Here is a 24931-nt window from a genome sequence, read left to right on the forward strand (position 1 = left end):
CAGAAGTGCATACTTTCTCCCCCCCCCCCTCTCCCAACAGAGGCTTGTACCAGGACACCACAGTACTATAGAGCTTTAGGGTAATGGGTGGCTACTAGAGAATGACACGGGGACAAAGTTTGTCCCCGTCCCCGCGAACTCTGTCCCTATCCACAGAATCCTCGCTGTTTAACCACACTTAAGATTTACCTCATGTGCATGTAAGGACTGAATACACAAATTAAAACAAATGCCCTTAAAATTTAATAATACTGGATTGGTCTGTCAAGCAATAATGAAACAGTGATGGAATATTCATTCACATAACAAGCAATAATGAGCACTAATTTTTCCTAATCATTCTACAACTCCAAGCACATTTAATTCTTTTCTCACTATACAAAACAGAGAACCACAGAAAAACTGAAATAGAGATCTCCCTCAACAAAGCCAGGTAAACACTGGTAAAAGAGAAACAGAAATGTATTTTCTCCTGCACTCTGCAAAATACAAAAATAGAAAAGACTTACATTTCACAAAGCAGGCACATCTCAGTCCTTAAAAAGTATTAAATAAAAATATTTCTTTTCTACCTTTGTTGTCCGAGCACTTTATTTTTCTAATTGGGCTGGTCCCAGTCTCTTTTCCACTTTCTAAGTGTCCGTCTTCTCTAAATTCTTTTCCACATTGGCGTTTCCATTTCTTCTCTTGGCTTTGTCCTTTCCTTCTCTACATCTGTCTGGCAGTGACCTTTCATTTCATATCCCCCCCCCCCCTTATTTGTGTTTATCCCCCTTTCTCTCACCTTAATCTCTGTTTCACTTCTCATCTACCTACTAGCTTTTAACATTGCTCCCTCTGTCTCTCACTTAATATCCAGTCTCCTAAACCCTATCTTTTTTCACCCACTTCTTTAGCCTTCATTCCCATCCTATTAGCCCTCATCTACCCTCCACTGGATCTCATCACCCTATCAGTCCCCAGCTCCATCCGTTTCTCTCTTTCATTCCCATGCTTCCAAGGCCCTATACCTCATGGCCTTCGTTACTCTTCACCCTTGCAAGGTCGTGTCACTCTCCCTCCATTCTTCCTTCCCTCCAAGGTCCGATGTCACTTTCCCTCCCTCTCACCCTCCACAAAGTCTGGTGTTGCTTTCCTTTCCTCCATCCTTGTCCAACATTTCTCCTCTCTTCCCTGCCCTCCATTCCATATCCAGCATTTCTCATCTCTTCCTTCCTCCATCCATGTGCATCTCCTTCCTGACTTCCCTCTATCCATCCATGTCCAGCAAGTCTCCATTCTTCCCTGCCCTCCATCCACCCATATCCTTAAATTTGCTCTCTCCCCTGCTCCCTCCATCCATGTCCAGCCATTCTCCTCTCTTCCCTGCCCTCCCCTTCATCCATCCATATCCAGCAAATTTGCTCTCCCTTGCTCCCTCCATCCATGTCCAGCATCTCTCCCCTGCCCCCTCCATGTCCAGCAACTCTAAATTCTCCCCTGCCGTCTCCTCCATCCACCCATATCCTGCAAATTTGCACTCCCCTGCCCCCTCCGTTCATCTATCCATGTCCAGCAATTGTCCTCTCTCCCCTGCCCTCCCTTCCATCCATATCCAGCAGTTCTGCTCTCCCCTTCCCTCTCCTCCCCTCCACATCCAGCAGTTCTCCTCACCCCTTCCCTCTCCTCCCCTCCACATCCAGCAGTTCTCTCTTCCCTGCCCTCCATCCATGTCCAGCAACTCTCCATTCTCCCCTGCCCTGTTCTCCATCCATCCATATCCAGCAAATTTGCTCTCCCCTGCCCCCTCCATCCATCCATGTCCAGCAACTGTCTATTCTCCCCTGCCCTCTCCTCCATCCACCCATATCCTGCAAATTTGCTCTCCTCTGCCCCCTCCAATCATCTATCCATGTTCTGCAATTGTCCTCCATATCCAGCAATTCTCCTCTCCCCCTCTCCACATCCAGTGATCTCTTCTCTCCCCCTCCCCTCCCAGTCCAGCGATTATCCCTGCCCCCTCCAATCATCTATCCATGTCCTGCAATTGTCCTCTCTCCATATCCAGCAATTCTCCTCTCCCCCCCTCTCCACATCCAGTGATCTCTTCTCTCCCCCTCCCCTCCCAGTCCAGCGATTCTCCCTGCCCCCTCCCCACGCGTTTAAACCTTTTATTTTCCTCGCAGCAATGGCAGTGAAGCACACAACACAGCGGGCTCGCCTTTCCCTTCCCTCACAGTGTCCCGCCCTCACAGAAATAGGCAATACATCATTGCAAGAAGGCGGGACACTGAGTAAGGGAAGGGAAAGGCTGGAGGCGAGCCCGCTATGTTGTGTGGTTCACTGCCGTTGATGCAAGGAAAATAAAAAGTTTAAACGCGAGGGGGGGGGGCAGGAAGGAACAAAGAGGAATCCTGTCCGGGAGCTGAGGGTAGGAAGAGCTGCCTGCAGCGTTGCGCCAGCCCTGCGTTTGGGGGGCAATGCCCCCCAAATGACACCCATGAGTAGGCGTCTGTTGTACCGCGGGTGCAGGGGTTATTACTACTCCTGCAGGGAAATAACCTCTTTTTGCACCCACGGTAAAACTTTGGAAATTTTCCCCCATTCCTGTGGTTTTACTGCAGTTTACCATGATTACCCGCTCCCGTGTCATTCTCTAGTGGCTACTCTAAGGGTAAGGGGCCTAGCATTAATATGCCTTTCCTGTCTCAACTTTTCTGTAATCTGAAATAGTAAAAAGAGCATTTACTATGAGGACAGGTGCTACTCCAGCTTCCTATAGTGCAGTCTTTGCATTTGACCCACCTTCCCTCATTAGCAGAGCTAACCTCATGACCAAGAGCATAACATCTCAGGTGTGAACCAACAAGAAAACCACCAATTCTCCTCTCTACCCGCATGCAAACAGCAAATAATTATACAGGGGTAAGTTTGAACTGTGATCAACTGCCAGGTCTCTTCTGCCTTTGAAAAGAATGCTTAAGAACAGTTTAAAGAGTGCAAAAAGGGACGAGACTGCTTGTGGGACCGTGTGTGATTATAGGGAAGGTTTGTATGGATAAAACTATCCTTGAATGCAAGGCACATCCACATATAGATGGATTACAGGGAAGAGGTTACATTGTGTGATGGACAAGTTTGAGGGACGAGAGATGGGGAGAGCATCAGAGTGGTCCAGTAGGGTAAAGGCATGGAGAAGAAGCTGTAAGAAGGAAGTAGATATATGGTGTGATTTAATATTTTGGATGAAGCAGAGAAAATCTGTGTATAAAGGCCAGATAATTAAGGAATGTGTAGTTCTCAGAGGACAAGCAGGCCTTTATATCATCATAGCTAGGTGATGTCATCTGACAGAGCCCGCTGTGGACGCTTAGTGAGATTAATATAGAACTTTCTAGCAGCGTCTCACCACACATGTGGTGCGTTCCTGCTTGCTGGTCCCTGACTTTAAATTTTTTTTTTCCTGCGGAGCAGGGACAAGTTTTGTATTCTCAGTGTACTCTCTTTTGTCTTGCCTTCCCGTGTGAGTATTTTCCCTTTTCTAGGCAATTTTTTATTCTGCCTTTTTTCAAATTTCCTTTTATTTATTTTTTTTTTCAGCTCTTCAGGTTTCCTCTTATTTTTTTCATGAGCTGCTAGGCCCATTTAGGCTAGAGCACCAGCCTCAATTTATTTATTGCATTTGTATCCCACATTATCCCACCTCTTTGCAGGCTGCCCCCTTTTCAGCTCACAATTGAATTTAATTTTGCCGCGATTCTTTTCTTGATGTCAGAGAAGACCCCCAGTGGCTTCAAGAAGTGCACCCAATGTAATTGGGTGATTTTTGTGACTGACCTGCATTCTTGGTGCATCTAGTGTCTTGGGCCTGACCACGAGCCTAATATTTGTTTTAAAAATGTAGTTGAGGACACAAGCCGTGACAGGTCCAACAAGAGAAACTTTTTGGCTTCTCGAAGGCCGGTATATTGGGGTTGGAAGTATCGACCTCAATGGCTGCCAAGGCTTCTACATCCACTGCAAGTGCACCGGCATGGAGGTGGTCTCCACCTCTTTTGACAGTGGGTGCTGAGAGCAGTCACTGGGACCGTTCAGCATTGGACCAGACACAGTACATATTCCAGTTCAATGTCTTCGTTGTCGGCATCGAAGGAAGCCCAAGAAGCACAAGCATTGGTCCACAACCAGGAGCAACCCCTCCCCCTTTGGAAGAGGTGCCAGTGTGCATATCTCCGGGTAGCCAGGTCCCTGCTACTGGTTTGGAACTGATGCTTTCGCAGCTACCTCCCTCCTGGTTCTCCCCACCTTTGCCGATGCCTTCCTTTGATGAGTGGCTCTGAGCCATGTTCAGGGAGGAACCTAGTACAGATACTACAGCTGCAGACTGCTTAAGCAGCGAAGGCGCTTGCACCAGCTGCGGATCAGTCCTGGATTCTTCAAGTCTCAGCCCATGCTTGGACAGAGATCCTAGACACCATAATCTTGAAGGATGTCAACATTGACACAAATGGTATCGCTCTCGACATCAGGGGAGGAAGCTTCCCTAGAGTCAGAAGTTAGAGTTGTACCACTGAGCTGAGGCAGGCACAGGCTCATTCAGCCAGCTCTGAGTATGGTGAAGAATCTGAGTGAGACCTTTCATGGGACTTAAGAAGAGGACCCGCACTACTACTTAGGAGGAGTTTTATGGGATACCCTCTGCTCCTTCCCCCATCTCCAAGAGAGTTGTAAATTTTCACCTGAAGGACTCTCTCTCTCTTGCTGGTTTTGTGTGGTAGATGTCTTCCGCCATCCCATTTAAGTTAGAGACAGAGGAAGAGCTTAGGGCAGAAATGTTAACTGTAGACGAGTCTCCTAGGGAAGGAGTCACAGTACCATTGCACCCTATCCTTAAAGATGCACTGATGAAGACCTGGAAATCTCCCCTCTCGGTGCATGCTGTGCCTAAAGACGAATATGCAGTATCATATCCAGAAGGCTCCTGGATTTGAGAGGATCCAGCTGCCTCACCCTTGTCTGGTGGTTGAATCCGCCCTCAAGCACCCTGGGCTTTCCAGGACTCGTGCCTCTTAGGAGGAAAGGGTTTCAGGCTTCTATGCTTATTAACTGCAACCAGTTCTACCAGCTCTACACAAGCCTTTAGTTATAGTCTTTGTTCCGCAGTACACTAAGTCTTGTAGATTCTCTCCCATAGGAGCAGGCTGCAGAGCATCACCAGTTGGTCGTAAGCAGCTGGAGTGTCAGACTTTTCCTGTTTGCAACACTTTTGCTGTCCTCTGGCAGTTTCTAGAGAGAGGTGCCACTTTTACAGATGCTCTTCTTTTCATTGTTCAAAGCCATCTTTTCACTTCTCCCATAATCTGTGTTGTCATTTTCACCCCTTGGTACCATCAACAGCATAGAACTAAGAGGGAGACATTTTGGCCAGTTCTGGTTTTGAACTTGCCTCCCAAAGCACTGCTTCAGTTATAGTGCCTGAGTCTACCCACTGAAATGAGAACTCCTGATTTTATCTTCCATGCACAGTTTTTTCCATCTGCAACGGTAAGCCATGGTTGCCTTCAACCAATATAATGAACCTGTAAATAATTCCCTCAAGCTGCCTGCCACTTGAGTATGTTCCCCCCACCCAAATCATGCTGTGGGTGAGAGAAAGGAATGAAAACTTACCCTCCCTCCTACTTCTTGCTCCTGGCTGCAGCTAATAAACTAGTACCAGCTCAGTGGGAGAAAACAATGCACTTTGTTCCTTCAATGCAGCACTTTTCAATCTAGTCCTGGGGACATACTTAGCCAATCAAGTTTTCAGGATACCTACAATGAATATGCATGACTTAAATTTGCATGCTCATGCATATTCATTGTGTATATCCTGAAAACCTGACTGGCTAGGTGTATTCTGAAGACCAGGTTACAAACCACTGCTTGAATGTGATGTCTCTTGCCCCCACACAAAACTTTATAAGAATAGCCATACTGGGTCAGACCAAAGGTCCATCTAGCCCAGTATTTTGTTTCAAACAGTGGCCAATTCAGGTCCCAGGTACCTGGCAGAAATCCAAATAGCAAGATTCCCTGCTACCAATCCTAGGGCAAGCAGTGGCTTCCCCATATCTATCACAATAGACTAAGGACTTTTTCCTCAAGGAATTTGTCCAAACCTTTTTTGAGTGTCCCCCCCCCCACCCTAGTCTATTAACAACAACAAAAAAATTAACATCTACCCTTTGAATCTTCCTTTGGACAATGGAATATTCTCAACGTGGATGCAAAACATTAAGTCACAGAGCCAAGGGAAACTGGAATGGACACAAAAATAAGGCTACAAAAGCAGCTACGTCTCATTCTACACCACTCAGAATTTTGTAGATCTCTATCTTCTCTCAGCTATCTTTTTTTCTAAGCTGAAGAGCCCTAACAGCTTTAGCTTTTCCTTATCGGAGAGGAAGTCATCCCCTTTGTCACTTTGATCACTCTTTTTGAACCTTTTCTAATTCCACTACTGAGCGCAATACTCAAGGTAAGGTGGCATCTTGTTTGCTCTTATGGCTGCCATCACACTAGGCAGAAGATTTCAGCGTGTTGTCTACAACACCTAGAAAGAGCAAGGGAGCGGCATCTCCCTCAAACCATATGCTTTTTGGCTTCTCTGGATGAGAGAGCAGAGTCCTCTTGCTCTACACACCACTAGTTCCCAAATGAGGCCATATTTAAGAGTCACAAAAACAGGGCTACCCTTCTTCCTATGATCTCCACTGTGACTTAAGTTCAGTAGCAACAGTCAGCATATGGGGTCCAGTGAGTCAACAAATATTCATCTGCACTGCTCTCCTCTTCCTTAAAAAAAAAAAAAAAAAATCAGTCAAACAAGGAGAGTGGAAAGCACCAAAACAAAGTTTAAGACACTTCGTACTTACTTTGTTACATACACTGATGGACATATTCCAGATTAGCGCATTATATATTGGTATTTGAGACACTTCAGCAACTTGTAGTATTTTTGCTGTTGTAACCTGAAAGGGCCTCTGATGAAGGCATTTTATGCTGAAACACAGACTGTATTGGGACTCTATCAAGTGCATCTCGTATACTGCATGTGAAGACTGTACTATTAATACCTCCATTGGTTTGACGAAATAAAGTGAACTCGCTGGTTTATTTTGGACCCTTCCATTCTCTTTGTTCGGTGATTAACTGTGGAACAGTTTTTCTTTTGTTGTTATTTGTGTGCTCCTCTTCCTTTATGCATGGGTTTCCACTCTAACCCGAACCACAGAGTTTGTAAGCACAAAATGACACTCTGTGTGGACTTCTGCTACTATTACCTTCACACTTTGGATAAGGGTGGTGGGTGGAAATGGTGAAAACAAAACAGTACACATCCATCAGCTAGTGTTAGGTGACATTGAAATGTCTATACGCAAATGCCAGGAGCCTGAGGCATAAGATGGGAGAGCTGGAGTACATTGCGCACAATGAAAAACTGGATATCATAGGCATCTCTGAGACCTGGTGGAAGGAAGATAACCAATGGGACACAGTCATACAGGGCTACAAATTATATCGCAGCGATAGGGTGGATAGGATTGGAGGAGGGGTAGCGCTGTATGTAAATGAGAACCTTGACTCAGGCTGCAAATATTGCAGGAGACAAAACCCCGACTGGAATCCTTGTGGATTAAAATTCCACATGAAAAGGGATGGTGATAGGAGGGTACTACCGTCCGCCTGGCCAAGACGAGCAGACGGATGCGGCAATGACAAGGGTAATTAGGGAAGCGAATAAAAAGGGCAATGTAATATTAATGGGTGACTTCAATTATCCGGATATAGACTGGGTGAATGAAACATCGGTACACGCAAGGGAGGGTGAAATCAAGGATGGCTTCATGGAACAGCTGGTTCAGGAGCTGACGAGAGAAGGGAAAATACTAGACTTAATCATTAGTGGGGCTCATGATCTGGTTCGGGGGGTAACAGTGCGAGGGCCGCTTGATAACAGTGATCATATGATCGGTTTTGATATTGGCTACGAAGTAAGTGAACTCAGGAAATCAAATACACTAGCGTTTAACTTTAAAAAAGGAGACTACGATAAAATGAGAACGGTGAAAAAAAGACTGAGGGGAGCGGCTGAAAGGGTAAAAAACTTGAATCAGGCGTGGATGCTGTTTAAAACCACCATCCTAGATGTACAGGACAAATATATTCCGCGTATTAGAAAAAGAGGAAAAAAGACCAAACGTCAGCCGGCGTGGCTAAACGGTAAGGTAAAGGAAGCTATTAGAGCCAAAAAACAATCCTTCAGAAAATGGAGAAGGGAACCGATGGAAGACAATAAGATAAAGCATAAGGAATGTCAAGCCAAATGCAAAAAGGAGATAAGGAGGGCTAAGGAGGACTTTGAAAAAAAGTTAGCGATAGAAGCGAAAACACATAGCAAAAATTTTTTTAGGTATATTAAAAGCAGAAAGCCGGCTATAGAATCGGTAGGGCCGCTGGACGACGGTGGTGTTAAAGGGGCGATCAGGGAAGACAAAGCTGTAGCGGAGAAATTAAATGAATTCTTTGCTTCGGTCTTCACCAAGGATTTGGGAGGTATACCGGTGTCGGAAAAGGTATTTAAAGCGGACGAGTCGGAAAGACTAAATGATTTCTCTGTAAACTTGGAGGATGTAATGGGGCAGTTCTGCAAACTAAAAAGTAGTAAATCGCCAGGTCCGGATGGTATTCATCCCAGAGTATTAATAGAGCTGAAAAATGAACTTGTGGAGCTGCTGTTAGTAATATGCAATTTATCCTTAAAAATCAGGTGTGGTTCCGGAAGATTGGAGGGTGGCCAATGTAACGCCGATTTTTTAAAAGGGTTCCAGAGGAGATCCGGGAAATTATAGACCGGTGAGTCTGACGTCGGTTTCAGGGAAAAATGGTGGAGGCTATTATTAAGAAAAAAATTACGGAGCATGTACAAAAGCATGGGCTGCTGAGACAAAGTCACGGATTTAGTGAAGGGAAGTCTTGCCTCACAAATCTACTGCATTTTTTCGAGGGGGTGAACAAGCATGTGGACAAAGGGGAGCCGGTGGATATTGTATATCTAGATTTTCAGAAGGCGTTTGACAAAGTGCCTCATGAAAGACTCCAAAGGAAACTGGAGAGTCATGGGATCGGAGGCAGTGTATTATTATGGATTAAGAGCTGGTTAAAAGACAGGAAGCAGAGAGTAGGGTTGAATGGTCAGTGTTCTCGATGGAGAGGGGTAGTTAGTGGGGTCCCTCAGGGGTCTGTGCTGGGACCGCTGCTTTTTAACATATTTATAAATGACCTTAAGATGGGAGTAACTAGTAAGGTAATTAAATTCGCAGATGACACAGTTATCCAGGGTTGTCTCGTCGCGGGAGGAGTGTGAAAGATTACAAGAGGACATCGTGAGACTGGGGGATTGGGCGTCCAAATGGCAGATGAAGTTCAACGTTGACAAGTGCAAAGTAATGCACGTGGGAAGGAGGAACCCGAATTACGGCTTTGTCATGCAAGGTTCCGCTTTAGGAATTATGGACCGAGAAAGGGATCTGGGAGTCATCGTGGTTAGAACGTTGAAATCTTCCGCTCAATGTGCTGCGGCGGCTAAGAAGGCGAACAGAATGTTGAGTATTATTAGAAAAGGGATGGAAAACAAGCATGAGGATGTTGTAATGCCGTTATATCGCTCCATGGTGCGACTGCACCTGGAGTATTGTATTCAGTTCTGGTCGCCTCATCTCAAAAAAGATATAAAGGAATTGGAGAAGGTGCAGAGAAGGGCGACAAAAATGATAAAAGGGATGGGACGACTACCTTATGAGGAGAGGTTAAGACGGCTAGGACTCTTTAGCCTGGAGAAAAGGTGGCTGAGGGGTGATATGGTAGAGGTCTACAAAATAATGAGTGGGGTAGAGCGGACAGATGTGAAGCATTTGTTTACGCTTTCTAACAATAATAGAACTAGGGGACACAAGATGAAATTAGAATGTGGTAGGTTTAAAACAAATTGGAGAAAGTTTTTCTTTACTCAGTGTGTGGTTAGACTCTGGAACTCATTGCCGGAGAAGGTAGTGACTGCAGCTGGCCTTGCTGAGTTTAAAGGGGGTCTGGACAGATTCCTGAAGGAAAAGTCCATTGATCGTTATTAAATTCTGGGTTTTTGCCAGGTTCTTGGGGCCTGGATTGGCCGCTGTCAGAGACAGAGTGCTGGGCTTGATGGACCTTTGGTCTTTTCCCAGTGTGGCAGTGCTTATGTACTTATGACTTCTTAAGGAACAGAATTTTGGGCTCATGTCCTTTCCAGTTGTAGATCAAGATGAGCTTTTTCTAGTACAGCAGATACTTTCCTCTCTACACACAAGACTTACAATCTAAGGGGGACTTTTACAAAAGCACACTAGCGTTTTTAACTCATGCTAATGATTAGTATGGACTAAATGCTAGAGATGCCCATAGGAATAGATGTTCTCAAACATTTAGTGCACCATTGTAAAAGGGGCCCTAAGCTTGTATAAGAGTCAATAGAGGGTTAAGCGATTTGCCCAAGATCACAAAGCATTGTAGTGGGATTTGAATAGAGCTTCCCTACCTAGCACACTGCTCTAATCAGTTAGGCTATACCTCCATTACATGTTAAAATAGGGATATACTGAATAAAGTTTGGAAAGCACTGTCCATTCTCCCTCCCCCTTTATTCTCTATCCACTACTAGCTAGTGCCTGTTCTCTGCCCTAGACTCGCAGGTCAATGAAATCATCCCAGCAAAGTACAAGAACCTGATGAAGGAGGAAGCTGTGTTGGCTCTTCCTGATGGTAAAGGGGTACAAATGTAACAAATATTATGGTATATGCATTTAAGCTTGTTAGCTAGCCTTATCCTATTGTTAGCTCCTATTATTATTTATTTAATTTTGCTCACACCTTTTTTACTAGTGGCTCAAGGTGGGTTACATTCAGGTACTCTGGATATTTCTCTGTCCCTGGAGGGCTCACAATCTAAGTTTGTACCTGAGACAATGGAGGATGAAATGACCTGCCCAAGATCACAAGGAGCAGCGGTGGGATTTGAACTGGCCACCTCTGGATTGCAAGACCAGTGCTCTAACCACTAGGTATTCTATAGTTTTGTTTTTTTAATATTTATTCTTTCATTCCATTTCATCACAAAGAGGGCAACCAGGGAAATCCCACCCCTCCACTATAGTAGCTAACACTACAGAAGCTTAGAGGGGGCACACAATAGTACTTAATAGGTCCGATACAAGACCTTGCAAAGTATTTTCAGTAACATTCTTACTCCACTGGATTGCTTACAGATATCTAACCAGTTGAGCAAGTGTTTCGCAACTTATTCTAAACAGAATAAGCTATGAAGAAAAAGCAGGACTTAATTCCACCTTTCCTTTTAACATGCCTGGGCCTTCATGCAAATGGCTGTACTTCTCCCCACTAGTTTGGGGATTTGCCAAAGGTCTACCCTATCCTATTTGTAGTCAACATACAGGTAGCACTTTAAAAAGTACTCGTTATCCAATACGTAATAGGCATTATTTTTAATTGAGCCAGACTGGTTATCCCAGATATTTTTACGATGTTTCTTACCCCACCCATTGTAGCAGCTATTTTCTCTCTCCAAAGAGACCCCCATCTTTATACCCTGACCATCACATAACAGGAAAATAAAATACTAACAAAATGCTCGGCCCTCTGCCACTAAAGCCTCAGCTTTCGACAGAATAATAAGAGGTTTAAGCTCCAGTAAAACCATGTTAGTCTCTACATGGGGGGAAACAGGACAGAAAAAAAACCCCCAACGTGCCGCAAAGAAGATACTGAATACAACACAACCAGAGTACAGTCACTCACGACACTGACACACACGAAACAGGCGTTAACCCACATACTCTCGAAAACCACAGCCATAACTACTGGGTGGCTACTAACACACCAAGCCAGCCCGACAGAAACCGCCCCCACCAATCACAACACCCCTTTCGCCTCTTTAAGGCCACGATCACGTTGCCAGGCGACCCAACTTGAAGGATCAGGAACAGGGAGCCGTGTGCAATGCAAAAAAAAAAAAAAAAAAAGAAAGCCAATAGGCAGCAAGGTCTGAAGTCGAAAAAAGCAGGGCGAGGCGGGGCTAAAAATCTAGAAGAAAAAGCCTGACCGTTGCGTCCACTATTAGCCTATGACAACAAAGGGAGGAACAAAGGGGCGTTACGTCTTCCGCGAGCCAATGACAACAGAGAGAGAAACAAAGAGGCGTTACAAGGCCACGCCCCCTTTTAAATAATTTTTTTTTTTTTTTTTTACTTGACGCAATTGTGGACTGTAGTTTTTTTTTTTTTTTTTGGTGGCCGCCATTTCCTGTGTGCGAGAGAAGGCGGCGAGAAGTAAAGAGAGACGAGGGAAGAACCGTCGCTTTCGAGCGCTGGAAAAACGGCCTTAAAGAATGCTGTAAATGGAATAAAATAGTAAAGAGACTGAAAGCTTGACAAGCGGAGCTTCTCGCGGTGAGACGACCCCTCCCCCCCCCGAGAGGGAGCCGACGGACGGGGTCGAACCACCAAGATGTCGGAGGAGGAAGCGAGGGAAGATGCGTGCCGGGATTACCAGTCGTCTCTAGATGATCTGACTTTCAACAGCAAACCTCACATCAATATGCTGACCATCCTGGCCGAGGAGAACGTGCAGTTCGCCAAGGATATCGTCATTCTTATTGAAGCACAAATCGCCAAGGTTTTTATAAAACAAAGAATTTTATTTTACGTTTTTTACCTCCCCCCCTTTCCGAATCAAAATTTTAAAAAAAGAAAAACCCTCTCTCTCCCCCTCATTCCCGTCCTAGATGACAAATTGGAATGAGAGCTATAAAAATTAAGAAAATAAGTTTAATGGAAGGGAAACTAAAAAGCCAATATGGCTGCCTGAGCTGACGGCGCACCTCGCCCAGATCTTGGTAGTTCGTCTGTAGTGTTGATATAAAATCGGAATTTGAAAACCATGAAAGAAATGGGATGGTTAATTATTGATTACAAATGATAACGTATTTCAGGACTGGATGGTTAAAAGAAATCAAAAAGTTAGACGGGAGGGAAACATTTTTAATTTATGGTATACCTGGCTGACAACTCATTTGATCTAAAATGTATATTTTTAGTTGTGTTTTTCCTTTATCCTTGGGTAATTGGTTTTTTTTTTCCTGCCCTTCAAATGCCCCCGGTTTAATACTTTTTTTTAAAATGTACTATCCACTCCCTCAACAACATGGCGCAGGGAAAGGCACATGATGGCCCACTGTGGTCGGCTGGTGACATCCTGGGTGTGAGGGCTGTGCTCGGTCACTAAAGAGAAGCCAGCTCTGCCCCCCCCCCCCCAAATCTTCTGTGGTGGTGCCAGATATATGTAGTTCCCCCAGGTCGCCTCCACACCGATCCCTAAAACGAAACAACAGTATATTCATCCGATCTGTAGTATTTAGAGTATTGAGAAGAGCTACTCGCCAAGATGCCATTTAAGTGACGAGCCTACTGTACCCCCAGGAAGTTATTAAGTTCCGGCTCCCCAGCTGTAGTCCCCAAATCTGTATCCACTAATCAATCATTCACATTTACACTTGATAGAATTTCTAAAGTCTTATCTGAAAATGAAAGGCAGCCTTTGGATGGAATCTCTGGAGCCTGGGTTCAGAAGGAGGGAGAGGGAGTTCTCTGAGCCAGGCTTCCAGTTGTATATATATCACGTGGGCTGGAAAATGCTGCACGTTAGTAGCTTCATCTTTATCTTTCAAATCTGTACGACCTTTTAAATCTTAGTGGTGTAGTAAAGGTAATTCTCGCAAATCTAAAACCATTTATAACCACGACAGGCACGTTTTAAAGGCTGCTCCTTTTTCCTTTGACTGCAGATTTCTGTTTTTTATTATTTTTTTATTCTCTTTCCCCTTTTTAGTGTAACACTGAGTGGTATACTTTAATAAATGGTTTATGAAATGTGTGACTGGTATTATATAATCTGTAAATAAAACATATTCACTATGTATTTGTCTTTTTATTTACCATTGTATAAACATGGTATGTTAATTGATGTGTTAATTGTATAGACTGACATGTTAACAGAATTGTTAACAATGAATTTACAGTACTTAATTAAGGGGTTTCATGGTTTCTCAGTTTAAGGCTGAAACACTTAAGATAAACATTGGACGTGCCTCCTACCCCATTTATTATTTTTGCCAATTTTGTGCTTTAGAAAATGACATTACAGTTGTGAAAAGAAGATCAAAGCATACTTGTCCTTCAAATGTTCACTACACTGGTTTAGCACTGGTCCAGTGTTTAATAAAGAGATGACTTCAGAAAAGAGGTAACTCAAATCTATAAGGGCATAGATGAATTAGATATGACAGAGGAAAAATTATTAAGTATTATAAAAGAATAGATTAAACAAATTACACAAGCATACTGTGGTTGGTCAGGACTTCCCCGATTGACAATTTTGGCACAAACCAACACACAACAATCTCCCCTTGATTTCCATTTTTTTTATAGTTGGCCAGTTTTAAATACTAAAAATATTTTAAAATTGTGTTGGCCATTTCCAATTGTCATAAAGTTGGTTAATCCTAAGGATACTTAGGCAACTGGGTCTACTGCTAGTTATTTGTGTACCAATGTAGTAGGGAAAGAAGCAGCACATTCTGTGGCAGTAGCTCTTGGCAAGAGTACTACTGAGACAGCTATGAATATTGCAACTGCTTTGGTTATTTATACACTTGCATGAAAATCACAAAGTCCTGCAGTTATCAGGAGATTAAATATGCAAGGTTTTAAAATATTTTGCTAACAGTTTTTCAACGCATGTATAAATAACTGAGGTACCTCAATACGTGTTGGGAAAAACTTCTAAACTTCATTCTCTCGTAGCCCAGTGGTAATTCATTCATCTTTTAGGATTTTAAAGCCATACATCTTTACACTATTTTTCTTCTGATATGGGGTACATTGTTACAGTAGGTTTTGTATCTCTGAAATCATTCTTCCACACTGAACAATTAATCTAAAACTAGTAAAAATAGCAAAGAGATTAAAAAATAATCTAAACTTTTTTTTTAGTACAGTGCTCTTTGAAGACAAACTGTATCTGCCCTTAATTTCATCAGCAAAAAAACAGAAAATCGTTATAAATTAATACATTATCTTTGAGATTTTCACCACTTCTTTGTGATGACATTCCTGTATTCACATAAAAAAAAACAAACTTAAAAGATAAAAATCAGTTTAATACTTTGGGAGAGATTTTTTCCTAAAGTCTTAGCCAGGTGTATTCATATTAAAAACGTGGAGCAAATACATTTTCACTTGCTGTTCAGCTACTGGAATGATTTTGTGAAATGAAGAAGCATCTATGCATCAACACTTGGGGATTGACCAACAAGGGGTTGCTGCTAACCTGTGTGTCAAGTGGAGAAATACCAGCTTTGACCATGAACTTTTGCTGTGAAGCAGATCATGGAATCCTGATTTGTCCTATAATGGTTCTTCACAAGTATGGGTCTGCTGCCTTTTACCTGAGGGCTGCTGAGACTGCAGACTTACCAAAATTGCTGAAAGCTTTTCTTTTTAGACTTTAGATGGGTTGTTCCAAGCACCAAGACTTAGAACATAAGAACATAGTACTAGTTCTTGGATTGCTCCTTTGTTATTGGAGAGAATCTGTTAGTACTAGTTCTTGGATTGCTCCTTTGTTAATGGAGAGAATCTGTTGTTGGAAATAATCTTCAGTCAAAAATTCATAGCTGCTTTTGTAGCCTAATTTTTTGTCCATTCCAGTTTCACTTGGCTCTGTGACTTAATGTTTTGCATCCAGGTTGAGAATCTTCCATTGTCCAAAGGAAGATTCAAAGGGTAGAGGATAATGATTGTCACTGTTCCTTTTGAACATACTGTCATCCAGATGTACAGTATCTGTGCTATGTAAATGTAATCAAGAATTCACATGTTTTTGGCCTTTTTCTTTTTCTACATGAATTCTGGATAAACAGCTTGTTAGTTCCAGTCAAAGTCTTTGGAATTGCAGGAGCTAATGGTATCCTTTTTCTATTATAGTGATTTTCACTTGCCTTGAATGGAAGGTAATTTCACACTCTTACAGATGGAGTCCAGACCAAGTTGGAACAGTACATGTAATATCAACAAAGTAAAAAATTACTTTTTTTCCATACCAAATCCCAGCCAAAATTTCATCTTTGTACCCAAATCATTTGACACAGATTAAGAAATTTACTTAGGTTTGAATTCAGAGACTAGTTTTTTCTTTAAATTTGGCTTTTGTGTGTCTTTATACTAAATTTTTCAGTTTCTTCTGTTATCCAGGCTCCCTCTTCAGAGAAGCTTCCTGTTATGTACCTCATGGATTCCATTGTCAAGAATGTTGGAAGAGAATATCTTGCTGCATTTTCTAAAAACCTAGTTTCTACATTTGTAAATATGTTTGAAAAGGTATATAAACTTAAAAAAAAATGTATTGTGTGGTAATCTTTTATTTCTGTATAAATAAATATTTGCTTTTCATTGTTATTTTCATTTTGACTAAAAATATAAATGGTGACGGTAATGGAGTCTGTGTTGTATATTATGTGGTATTGCATTTCTCCTGTTGTGCTGATTTATTTGAAGTAAATGTTTTTTCTTGGTTGTTAAGATCTCTTTAAAATAATCGGTGTTCTTGGGGTTCCCCAAATCACGATTTCCATGCTGAAGATGCATGAAATCTGTTTCCATTAATATGCAACTGTATCATGCGTGTTCATTGTGGAAATTTTGAAAACTGGACTGGGGATTGTGGCTCTTGGAGTGGATTTGGGGATGGTGAGGAAACTGGCTTTAGTGTAGTAAGCTTAATCTAAAAATCTTAGTTTTTATAAGTAGTTCAGACATTTGTTAAAACATGAAATAAAGTATTCTCAATTTTGTTTTCTTTTTTTTTAAGACTGGTCAGTTATGCAAAAAATCCATGGTGCTGTTATCATCATACAATTGTGCATTAGCTGGGTTAGGAAAGAAACAGGCCAAATATCTTGGCGTTTGTATTGCTGTTGGACAGCCATCATCCTTTTAGAAAATTGCCCTGTTCTGAGTAATGTAAAATCTAGTCGTTTAAAGCATTGTCCCATGTTATCTAAATAGTTGATGTATATGTGGAAAACCTGGCAATTTACACCTTTCCCCTTTCCAAAAAAACCCCCAAACAAACCCTTTTTAATAGTATCTTCTGAGTTATGGAACAAAGACTTGTATTGAATGTGTGATAACTTGTTTTTTTGTTGTATCATTGGTTCTTCATAAGGTCTCCAGGTTGGTCTTTGCCCCAGTTTTGAATAGTTTGGATGAGATCAGCAATGAGAAGCTGAAGAACATTGCAGTGTATTTGGTTTTACTTTATAATTGTGTAAAACCAATATTAGATGGTAAACTTATTTCATCTGTGTACATTGGTATGTTTTCCAGTGTAGAATTAGGTTTATAGCGTTTATATAATGAAACTCTTTTAGTGTTAGGCCTTGGTGAATACTTTAGAAAAAGTGGCAAATGGTTCTTGATTGTGTAGTTGGCATAATTGTCTAAAATTAGTTGTTTCAAAATAGGTTTTGTTAGAAATATAACAAGATAAAGTAAAAAGAGAAAAGTTTAATTAAAAATGTGAATTGAACACTTCATCTTTGATGTAGCCACCAAGGTACCACTGCCTTACATTTAATTTTAGCAATAGTTTCTTGCCCCAGTAGTGTGTGACAGAAAGTTGTCTCTTATTGTTTAAAAAAAATTGTTTTTGAATCTAAGGGCCCTGTTTACTAAGCAGCGTTAAAGGCGCGTTAGTTTTTAATGCGTGTTAACCATATACATGCCTACAGTATCCCTATAGGGGCCTACCTACATGGTTAGCATGCGCGCTAAGTGTAGGCATGCTAAAAACACTAATGCACCTTAGTAAACGGCCCTAAGTTGAATTGTGTTGGAAATCATTCCAGCCGTTTTTTTCCCCGTTTCTGCATTTTCTGTTTGTTCACTGGCTATAAGGAGGGTAGGAGTCAGTTGAGGCTTTTTCCTCCGTATTAGCACATAATATATGCAAAGTTCATTGTTAGGATGTGATTAAGAGAGTACATTTATAAGGAGGGTCACAACAGAAACATATTATTTAAATATAGGAGTTGGTGCCTTTTTTTAGAATTTGATTTTTAAACAGTTGACGGTTGTTAAATCAAACTAGCCTTTTGAAGAAATTGTAGGGGTTTTACTGGTTCTTTGAGACTACAAATATGTTCAGCTTTCTCAGAAGTAACTGCTTTAAAAATAGTCTTCTAAAATTTTGACCGCCATACATTGTACCATTGGCAACATGTGATGAAATGACAAAAATGATAGACATTTTTTTTTGTTTGTTTTAAAATTAAGGAACATGGAAAACTCATGTACCCCTCGTTACCTACCATATTCTATGAATCCTTGTTCCAGAAATAAGGCTCTCTTGCTCACACAGATACTTCAGAGTGGGTGTATTATGCTATAGAAGCTCCCATTACAAAGATGTATTTTGTAACAGCACAGACATCGACACATACCTTATTTCCACTAGGAAAGTCACTGAATAATGCAAAATGCAACTCATTCTTAAATGTATCAAACCTTATGGCACATCTTAGGATCGGTTTGCTCTTTTAAATAGAATACATAATCCTTGAAATGACAATTTTATTTTCAAAATGTGTTCACATTTATTTTTAACAAGCAGTAGAACTGTTTTGTTGTTTTTAGGTGGATGAAAATACTAGAAAAAGTTTATTTAAATTGCGCTCTACTTGGGATGAAATTTTCCCATCGAAGAAACTTTTTGCCCTTGATGTCAGAGTCAACTCTTTAGATCCTGCTTGGCCAATTAAACCTGTGCCCCCAAATGTGAATACCTCTAGCATCCATGTGAATCCTAAATTTTTAAATAAATCGGTAAGTTTTTCTTGAATAATTGTATGAGAAGCAAGTATTGTACAGAGCTTGTGTTCAGTGTGGTAAATGAGTTCCCGTTTCTATAAAATGTCTTATGTTAGTAGATTGAGCATGCACTTCAGTTGATGTAGCTAATATAACATAGCGCTATTTACAGATACTTAGCTTAAGTTCTTCAAAAGCCTGCAAATCTTAGAAGTCCCTGTTTAGAAAGATTTGTTTTACATAGCTATAAACCTTTTCTTGTGTTCCTAAATACATGTAATGAAGCAGTATTTTTTTTAAAATTCATGGAGCAAATCTCGTTAAATTATTGCAAGCAGTTTATGCATGGGACTTGTTTGTCCAGCCAGCCGAAGATGGCTGTCATTTAACAGACTTTTCCTAGGGTTGCTTTGAACTTTAACCCAACACTACAGTAATTAAGAAGAGATTTGTGCTCTAGTGTCTCCTTAAGCCTGCATAGATGTTCACTGATTAATTTTAATGCTGAGATTATGACTACAGAAATTAACATTTATAAAATTAATATTTTAAAGCTATCAATGCTCTTCCACAGCCCCTCCATAAACTGTAATTTTTTTTAAAAAACAATTTTCCTTTATAGCCTGAGGAAGCTATTCCACCTAGTACATCAGCTAGTACCCTTGGTATCCCAGCTACTCCAAATGTTCCTGAGGTACAAAAGAATTTGACACAAGAACAATTAATAAGACAACAGCTGCTAGCAAAACAAAAACAGTTGTTAGAACTACAGCAGAAGAAATTAGAACTGGAATTGGAACAAACAAAGGCCCAGCTGGTAAGTGGATGTGAGCTTCTGCATTTCCTGAATGCATTTTATTTTAATGGAAACTTTCACTAAACAATGTTTTAAAATTTTATTGGTGAATACATATTGGGGGTAATGCTATAAATAGCTATGAAATTATTAGGGGAATCCCATGTAAGTATATGACCGTGCAGGTCTTTTTCTGCCGTCATCTACTATGTTATGTATGTTTACTAAGAAAACATACTTTTATGTGATCCACATGTAGATGTGTTGTAGGGTAGTATGCAAGCAGGAGTCACAATTTCTGCGCATGTTTTATAAAATATGTAAAAGCATATTGCTTCTGTGTAAATGTCCATGGCGTCAGCCTAGCTGGTACATTTTATAAAAACACGTAGATGTATGTGTCTTTATTAAATAAGCCAGAAATAGGGGTGGTCTTTGGTAACCTATTTATAAAATTACCCTCACTTTTTGTCCTGTCAGTATATTGTGATTGCATTCAGTTTATTTCTTCAAGTGTGACTAGCCTTTCGGACTTGTATACTGTGGAGCAGCTTTTTGTGTTTTATAGCGTGGGTGCTAGATTTAATTACTTTTTACCTCAGTTTTCTGGGGTTTGTCTCGGGGTGATATCTTTTCTAGAACTGATTGAAGACCATTCACAATATCTTTATGGAATTCTAGGATTCATAAGTATTGTCACTCTAAGATACATGGGCAGTAAGTAGTAGTAACATCATAAACGGCTGAATGTTGAACCCATTTAAGAAAACTTGAAGATACAGGGCATTACCTATAGTTCATTCATTCATTTTAGTATTTATATACTGCTTAGACCTAAGTGGTTAGTTTCATTTTACAGGTACCCCATGTTTTCAAAGAACATGTTAAAAAATGCATCTAGAATTAGAAGTAGCTGACAAAATCACAGTGATTGTAAGTCTGCCCCTTACCCAGTTATTTGTATGTGCTTGGATTTTATTGAGTTGTCATTTTAAAAAGTTTACTTGCAGGTGGATGCTTAGGTTAGAGATGATGTAAAGCATTTCTGATTGTTTCGTTGATTCCTGCTAGGAATGAGGCCATATGGGGAAAATGTATAGGTTGATAGTGTGAAGAATCTTAACTGTTGTTTATTCAGATATTTTACATCTATATTAGCAAGTAACCTCCTATAGCATTGTGAATGCTGCAGTATTCGATTAGCTTAAAATCCAATAGAGGGCTACTGTAACAGTGAATCAAAGCATTGCCTCAAATAGAATCTTTGATTAAAAAGAATTTCCAAATTAAACTTGATAAGTGGCCTATACATATTACATTTTATGAACTTCAGAAGGAAGCTTTTTGCTACTAGAAGTACTAAGGTGAAACACTTACAGCAAATATTTGAGAGATTGAGATCAAATCCACATACCCTGGCAGGGAATTTCATTACTGTCATGGCGTGCACAAAACAGTCACCTGGAAATGCAGCCCCTAGAGGAACTTTATAGGGACTTGCTTGAGCATATTTTATGACTGCTCTCAGTGGTGAAAAGTTCATGTGTACTTTTCATTGAAAAAGAACCGGTTTGGACGTTGTGTCTGCTTTCTGTTTCTTTTCTGTTGTTGCAAGACACTTGGCACCTCTTTGCTATTCCTGTGTACTTTTCACTCCATTGACTTTGTAGAATTTTCTAAAGAAAAGCACAAGTAATTTCAGGTAGAAAATTATCTCAGGAAGAGTACCCCCACACATTTTTACATCTGATTTGTATGGACTCTTATCCCAAGAAAGAAGATATGCATATACTTTTGTATTTTCAAAATGTGTGCTTAGTTCATATTCCACCCAACCTGAGGAATACTTCCCCTTACAGCCAGTAGCTGTATATGTGAAACAGCTCTTATGTGCAGGCAGTTAAGTTTTTTTTATATGGGAACAGAACTGATTTACCTGCAGAAATGGCTTTGAAAATTACTCTTTCTATGGATGGAAGTTAATATGATCATCTTGATAGCCCTTGATTATCACATTGAATCTATTTTAAGAACATGGTCTGTGTGAAATGAACCGGTGGATGAGTATCCAAATCAGCAAAACTGCCTTTCATTTGGTGCTAATTAGCATGATTGTTGGCATTCTCTGCAGAGTGACCAAAGATTGCCCAGGCAAGGATAGATTAAATTACCGTGATATATCTTCACCATGGAAACCAGACTGCGGAGTACCTCAAGGATCTCCATTATCACCGATCCTCTTCAACTTAATGATGACGCCACATCCTTAGCCAACCAAGGCCTCAGCCCTTTCATCTTTGCCGACGATGTCACAATATACATTCCTTACACACACGATCCGACAGAAGTAACCAATGAAATAAATCTAAGTTTGAACATCATGGACTCATGGGCAAGCGCATTTCAATTAAAATTCAATACGCAAAAAACAGTCTCATCCCAATACAACGTGAATAAACCCATAAATTAAAATCACCCCAGATCACACCCTCCCTATCTGACAGCCTGAACATCCTCGGTGTTACAATCCACCGAAACCTCACCCTAGAGAACCAAGTGAAAACTACAACAAAGAGAATGTTCCATTCAATGTGGAAACTCAAACGTCTGAAACCATTCTTCCCGCGAGAAACATTCCGCAACCTGGTACAATCAATGGTACTAAGCCATGTTGACTACTGCAACGGCATCTATGCAGGATGCAAAGAACAACTTACAAAGAAACTACAGACCGCCCAAACCACGGCAGCCAGGCTAATATTTGGAAAAACACGTTACAAAAGTGCCAAAGCCCTCCGAGAAAAACTGCATTGGCTCCCAATCAAAGAACGTATCACCTTCAAAATCTGCACCATGGTTCACAAAATCTACGGCGAAGCCCCAGGGTATATGACAGAGCTCCTAGACCTGCCAATCAGAAACACGATCAAATCAACAAGAACATACCTAAAGCTTCGCTACCCAAACTGCAAAGGACTCAAATACAAATCAACTTATGGAAGTAGCTTCTCCTACATAACCACACAACTGTGGAATGCATTACCAAAAGCCGTGAAAACAACATACGACCATCTAAACTTCAGGAAATCACTAAAAACTTACCTATTAAAAAAAGCATACCTTACTGACATAACCTAAAAGCCTGAACCCTGCTACACAACTATCTAAAGCTAGTAATCGAACGTAACACAATTCCTCTTCTCTACAATGTGTCTGTAATACATGTATCTTATTCCATCATATTACCACTTTGTATTTGTTCTTTACCGGCTTGGCGTACGCCTACGGTGTTATGAAAGTCACATTGAGCCTGCAAATAGGTGGGAAAATGTGGGTTATACAAATATAACAAATAATAACATAAAGGCAGGACTAAGACACACACACAGTTATATGAGGATAAGAAAATAACCATACTGGGTCAGACCAATGGTCCATCTAGCCCAGTATCCTGCTTCCAGCAGTGGCCAATCCAGGTAATAAGTACCTTACAGAAACCCAATTAGTAGCACTATTCCATTCTACTAATCCCAGGGAAAGCAGTGGCTTCCCCCATGTCCATCTCAATAACAGACTATGGACTTTTCCTCTAGGAACTTGTCCAAACCTTTTTTTTTTTTTTTTTACCCAGATATGCTAACTGACATTACCACATTCTCTGGCAACGAATTCCAGATCATAACTATTATTTGAGTGAAAAAAACATTTTCTCCTATTTGTTTTACGTTATTTCCATGCAATTTCATTGTGTCCTGTGGTTCGGACATAGTAGCAGGTCACAGCTTGGCAGATGTTGAGATTGTTGGGCCACATGGCTTCCACAGTATATATTACAACCATAGCACAACTTCACATGAGATTTGCTCAATGGACCCTACCTTCTCGGTGGTATCAAGCCACATGAAGTCTGGAAGATGTCATCCAAGTGTCCCCGGTGCTTGTGCGCTCTCTTCAGTGGTGGACAATTCGGACCAATCTGACTTTGGGACTACCATTACAAATTCCTCAGCCACAAAAAATGCTGACGACGGATGCATCTGCTGAAGTGGGGAGCTCATGTAGACGGGCTTCACACCCAAGGAGCTTGGTTCCTCCAGAAAATGAATCTTCAGACCAATCTCCTAGAGCTCTGAGCGATCTGGAACACTCTAAAGGCTTTCAGAGATCGGCTGTCCAATCAAGTTATTCTAATTCAAACAGGTTGCGATGTATTACACCAACAAGCAGGAGGGCACCGGATCTTGCCTTCTGTGTCAGGAAGCTGTCCAGATGTGGCTCTGGGCTCACTGTCACTGCATGTTTCTCCAGGCCACTTATCTGGCAGGCGTAAAAAACGGCCCGGCTGACAGACTGAGCAGGATAATACAACCTCACGAGTGGTCTCTGAACATGGGCATAGCCCGCAAGATCTTCCGAGCATGGGGTACCCCCTTGGTGGATCTTTTTGCCACTCAACTCAATCACAAGGTCCCTCAGTTCTGTTCCACGCTTCAGGCCCATGACAGACTAGCATCAGATGCCTTTCTCCTTCATTGGGGAACAGGCCATTTGTATGTGTATCCTTCGATAACCTCTAGTGGGAAAAACTTTGTTGAAACTCAAGCAAGACCGCAGAACAATGATCCTGATTGTTCCCTTCTGGCCTCATCAGATCTGGTTCCCTCTTCTTCTGGAGAACTGCAGAGATTGGAGTGTTTTCCGACCCTCATCACCCAGAATGAGGGGTTGCTTCTGCATCCCCAACCGCCAGTCTCTGGCTCTCATGGCCTGGATGTTGAGAGCTTAGAAGTGGCCTCTTTAGGTTTTTCAGAGGGTGTTTCCCGAGTCTTTTGCTTCCAGAAAAGATTCCACGAAAAGGTGTTATTTTTTCAAATGGAGGAGGTTTGCCGTCTAGTGTGACAGCAAGGCCCTAGATCCTTTTTCTTGTCCTACACGGACCGTGCTTGAATACCTTCTACACTTATCAGTCTGGTCTTCAACTCCGTAAGAATTCACCTTAGTGCAATTAGTGCTTATCATCAACGTGTAGAGGGTAAGCCTATCTCTGGACAGCCTTTAGTTGTTCGCTTCATGAGAGGTTTGCTTTTGTCAAAGCCCCCTGTCAAACTTCCATCAGTGTCATGGGCTCTCAACATTATTT

At 41.3% G+C, this 24931-nt stretch overlaps 1 protein-coding gene across 2 annotated transcripts in view; it reads left to right on the forward strand.

The window, feature by feature from the left end:
- The first annotated feature begins 12364 nt into the window (after positions 1 to 12364).
- Positions 12365 to 24931, forward strand: part of PCF11 (PCF11 cleavage and polyadenylation factor subunit) — an 87393-nt gene continuing 74826 nt past the window's right edge. For both annotated transcript variants that reach the window (XM_030200098.1, XM_030200099.1), the window contains exons 1-4: positions 12365 to 12744; positions 16380 to 16505; positions 18822 to 19010; positions 19618 to 19812. In XM_030200098.1, the coding sequence (XP_030055958.1) occupies positions 12577 to 12744; positions 16380 to 16505; positions 18822 to 19010; positions 19618 to 19812 (678 nt within the window). In that variant the 5' untranslated portion in view covers positions 12365 to 12576. The remainder of the gene's footprint in view (positions 12745 to 16379; positions 16506 to 18821; positions 19011 to 19617; positions 19813 to 24931) is intronic.

Source organism: Microcaecilia unicolor, chromosome 4 (assembly GCF_901765095.1).
Source record: "Microcaecilia unicolor chromosome 4, aMicUni1.1, whole genome shotgun sequence".
Lineage (NCBI taxonomy): Eukaryota > Metazoa > Chordata > Amphibia > Gymnophiona > Siphonopidae > Microcaecilia > Microcaecilia unicolor.